The following is a 5,165-nucleotide window of genomic DNA, read 5'->3' on the forward strand; positions in this document are numbered from 1 at the left end:
GTAAGTAAGTAAGTAACCCTTAATGGTCGGGAGGGGGGAGGCGTTGAACGCCCCCCCCCCCCCATCCGGTTTTTTCTATCTCATTTTCTGTGTGTGAAAGATAAAGAGCCCAAACTGCTTGACTTTTTAAGTAGGGGTATGACACATAACTGAGAGTTGGAATTTTTTGAATATCTCCATCCTGGCGGGCACAGGATGCCAGCAAACCTGGCAGGGTCATCCAGGTATAGAGCAAAAATATTTTTTTGACTAAAGCAAAGCATTTTATCATACCAAAATACTAAAAAAATCCTCTAGAAGTACATCCTTATATGAAATACAGGTGTTCAAGTCACTTTCAGGTTCCAGGTATGATCCTGCAGGTCCTGATCCTCCAGGTCTCCAAAAATCTTTAAAAGGCTCCTGTGGCCGCAATTTTTGACTTAGAGACTTCAAATTTTAAACTTAAGCTTTTCTTACATGTCTACATAACATATTAAAATTACATGAAGATCCACAGCCGTTTTCCCGCCGACCGCCGACTGCGGCGGCTGGCAGCTGCCAAGTACAGCTGCGGCCGCTGAAATTTATATTTTTATATTTCTAATGTAAAATTTACATGAAGAAAGCGAAAATTGACTTAGACTTATAAAAGGTCGGAAATTCATTATCAAACAGGGGACTTGCACAAAAAAATTTAGCCCTCTTGCTCTAATAGGAACTGAGATAATAAGGGGGGGGGCGTTGAACGCCCCCCCCCCACTTCGACCGATTAAGGTGCGGCAAGGGGCCCGACTGTAAAGGGTTAAAATTCTTTAAAGTTGCAGCCAGGTTATAGTTTTAGGTGGTTTCCCTCGTAGTGCCTACACCAGCAAAGGCCACCTGCCCCCCTTATTTAAAATAAATTAAAAATTAGTGGTGGGGTAAGTTTTTAAGTGTAAGTTTTTACCTTAGATTAGCTTATATCAGTCACAGGGTAGCCACCTTTTTTAAGCACTACCCAACAGATTTAGGGCCTTCTGCAGGGTTAAACAAAAAGAATAAAAAAAAACTTCCCCTTATTTTTAATTTATTTCAAAATTGAGGTGATGCGTTTCTATGCTTGCTAGGCTCTTTGAGGGAAAGTACAAAATTTAAAATAAAAATTATGGCTTTTCTTTTTTGTCCAATAAAACCAAAATTATAGCAGCAAAATATGAGTTAATAAAAAAATACTGAATATAAAATTTAAAAATTTTGCATCAATATCCTCTAAGGTGCTCTCTGGGTTTATAAACTTTTCTTAACATTTCAACCAACCATCCTATAAAAATTTTGTGGATTTTTTATAATTTAGAAAAATTTTGATATTGTTAAAATTGTTAGAGTTGTATATAAATACTTATATGTTGCCCTACTATTTTCAGTAATTATGTATTTTTGCTTGAATGTAAATTCAAACACAAATTAGAGAGTTATTAATTTGAAGGTTGTAAGAAATGCATATTATTAATGCATAGTTATATGTAGATTCTTTTTTAGAAATATTTTTAGAACAAAGATTTATCAATGAATATTATTTTTATGAAATTTTTTGTATTGCAAGATTTCAACATTATATTTTGATTAAATATTATTTCTCTTTTTGTAAAAACTTAAAACAAAAACAAGATCTATTTCTCATTTATGGCAAAACAACAATTTATTTATTAAAAAACAACAACAGGTATAACAATAAAAGAATAAATAATAGAATATATTAGAGTGACTAGTAGATATTGATTATTCTCATTTTAGAAATTCATTAATGGTTGAATGAAAATATAGTAACAAAATCAATTAATATATTTCCCGCCAATCTACAAAAATGTCGTCTCTACTCAAAAACAGCGCCGCCATTATTACACAAATTGGTCTCTATCCATCCTCTATAGTAGGCAACCTCCGCGTATACTCCAGGTATGTTTGGCTAAATAAGGATAAAAATGTTTGTTATTTCATGTTAGGGCATGTCATTAATGACTGTAATTTGAAGAATGCACTAGTACATAAACAGGCACTTTTTATCGCATTAGGATCTTAATACTGTGAGATAAAGTCAGTTAAAGGGGTCATCAAGGATGACTACACCCACAAAAAAAATCATTTTTGAACAACTTGACATATTGAACTAAAAATGAAATAAAGAGATTTTCAAATAATAGACACTTATGAAACCTTTACAAAAAAAATCAGAAGTCTCTCTATAATAGCAGCCGAGAAAAGTCTTACCAAAGCACATCCTTGACCAAAGCTGACGACACCAATCTGATGATGCCTATCTTGGAGTGATGATGCCTATCTTGGAGAGTCGGGACACTGTAAGACAAGGGGCCACCACTGTCACCCTGACAGGCATCCTTACCTCCAGCAGTTATACCAGCACATAACATACCATCTTTGATCTAGATAAAAAATAAAAATATTACCTTATAACATACTAGCGGCTACGCCCCTAGAAGCCTCTAGTGGCACTTGAAATGTTTAGTTTTTTTGTTGCATTCAAGGTTGCATAGAAGTCTCTTTATACCTCGCAATGTTGTGTAGGAGTCTCTATACTTAAGATAAAAATTTCGATTTATTGTGATTTCTTTTGGGAGGTGGGTGATACCCTCTCCCAAAATAGTTATAAACCTTCCCGGGACCTATGATAAGCTACCCTGTTAAGGAGAACCCGATTGGTTCAGGGGTTAGCGAGATCCTTCGGTACAAACAAACACACAGACACACAAACATCCTGTTACTTTAGTATAAGGATTCAGTATATGTTTAATGTTTAAATGAAAATTCTGATTATGGAAAAAATGAAGTAGCAGGTTTTGTTGTATTTTCACAGTAACTTTTTTCTTATTTCTAACCCTGTGGGGGCTCTAACCTCAAAGGGCACATTTCCTAAGCGTGTGTGTAAATCATTAACATTTTCTCAACCTAAAATAACCTATCAAAAGGCTATTGTGAAAATACAACAAAACCTGCTTCTTAATTTTCTTCATAAATTGAATATATCTTAAAAATGCAATGTATTATTTTAGATCTATGGGTGACTGTCAGTTTATTGGATATACAGACAATTCATAATGTATATTTATTAGTAAAAGAGCAGCTATGCGTCTAAAAACAATACAAAACCTGATTATTATAGGCATTGTTACAAACAGATTTAGAAATAACATTAATAGTTGTATCTAGCAGAACACTTGATACACTTCCACCAGAGCTTGTTGTACCCCATCCTAGATAGATAGATAGATAGATAGATAGATAGATAGATAGATAGATAGATAGATAGATAGATAGATAGATAGATAGATAGATAGATAGATAGATAGATAGATAGATAGATAGATAGATAGATAGATAGATAGATAGATAGATAGATAGATAGATAGATAGATAGATAGATAGATAGATAGATAGATAGATAGATAGATAGATAGATAGATAGATAGATAGATAGATAGATAGATAGATAGATAGATAGATAGATAGATAGATAGATAGATAGATAGATAGATAGATAGATAGATAGATAGATAGATAGATAGATAGATAGATAGATAGATAGATAGATAGATAGATAGATAGATAGATAGATAGATAGATAGATAGATAGATAGATAGATAGATAGATAGATAGATAGATAGATAGATAGATAGATAGATAGATAGATAGATAGATAGATAGATAGATAGATAGATAGATAGATAGATAGATAGATAGATAGATAGATAGATAGATAGATAGATAGATAGATAGATAGATAGATAGATAGATAGATAGATAGATAGATAGATAGATAGATAGATAGATAGATAGATAGATAGATAGATAGATAGATAGATAGATAGATAGATAGATAGATAGATAGATAGATAGATAGATAGATAGATAGATAGATAGATAGATAGATAGATAGATAGATAGATAGATAGATAGATAGATAGATAGATAGATAGATAGATAGATAGATAGATAGATAGATAGATAGATAGATAGATAGATAGATAGATAGATAGATAGATAGATAGATAGATAGATAGATAGATAGATAGATAGATAGATAGATAGATAGATAGATAGATAGATAGATAGATAGATAGATAGATAGATAGATAGATAGATAGATAGATAGATAGATAGATAGATAGATAGATAGATAGATAGATAGATAGATAGATAGATAGATAGATAGATAGATAGATAGATAGATAGATAGATAGATAGATAGATAGATAGATAGATAGATAGATAGATAGATAGATAGATAGATAGATAGATAGATAGATAGATAGATAGATAGATAGATAGATAGATAGATAGATAGATAGATAGATAGATAGATAGATAGATAGATAGATAGATAGATAGATAGATAGATAGATAGATAGATAGATAGATAGATAGATAGATAGATAGATAGATAGATAGATAGATAGATAGATAGATAGATAGATAGATAGATAGATAGATAGATAGATAGATAGATAGATAGATAGATAGATAGATAGATAGATAGATAGATAGATAGATAGATAGATAGATAGATAGATAGATAGATAGATAGATAGATAGATAGATAGATAGATAGATAGATAGATAGATAGATAGATAGATAGATAGATAGATAGATAGATAGATAGATAGATAGATAGATAGATAGATAGATAGATAGATAGATAGATAGATAGATAGATAGATAGATAGATAGATAGATAGATAGATAGATAGATAGATAGATAGATAGATAGATAGATAGATAGATAGATAGATAGATAGATAGATAGATAGATAGATAGATAGATAGATAGATAGATAGATAGATAGATAGATAGATAGATAGATAGATAGATAGATAGATAGATAGATAGATAGATAGATAGATAGATAAATAGATAGATAGATAGATAGATAGATAGATAGATAGATAGATAGATAGATAGATAGATAAATAGATAGATAGATAGATAGATAGATAGATAGATAAATAGATAGATAGATAGATAGATAGATAGATAGATAGATAGATAGATAGATAGATAGATAGATAGATAGATAGATAGATAGATAGATAGATAGATAGATAGATAGATATATAAATCGATAGATAGATAGATAGATAGATAGATAGATAGATAGATAGATAGATAGATAAATAGATAGATAGATA

The 5,165-nt window shown here is 30.7% G+C and overlaps 1 protein-coding gene across 1 annotated transcript in view; it reads right to left on the reverse strand.

Moving 5' to 3' along the window:
- Positions 1 to 1,634: 1,634 nt before the first annotated feature.
- LOC145324775 (trypsin-like) overlaps positions 1,635 to 5,165 on the reverse strand; it is a 40,312-nt gene continuing 36,781 nt past the window's right edge. Inside the window, exons 13-15 of the mRNA XM_080167410.1 lie at positions 3,127 to 3,230; positions 2,230 to 2,402; positions 1,635 to 1,927 (exon numbers count right to left, since the gene is read on the reverse strand). Of these exons, the coding sequence (XP_080023536.1) occupies positions 1,876 to 1,927; positions 2,230 to 2,402; positions 3,127 to 3,230 (329 nt within the window). The 3' untranslated portion in view covers positions 1,635 to 1,875. The remainder of the gene's footprint in view (positions 1,928 to 2,229; positions 2,403 to 3,126; positions 3,231 to 5,165) is intronic.

Source organism: Acartia tonsa, chromosome 7, assembly GCF_053477335.1.
Source record: "Acartia tonsa isolate MP-2025a chromosome 7, ASM5347733v1, whole genome shotgun sequence".
Lineage (NCBI taxonomy): Eukaryota > Metazoa > Arthropoda > Copepoda > Calanoida > Acartiidae > Acartia > Acartia tonsa.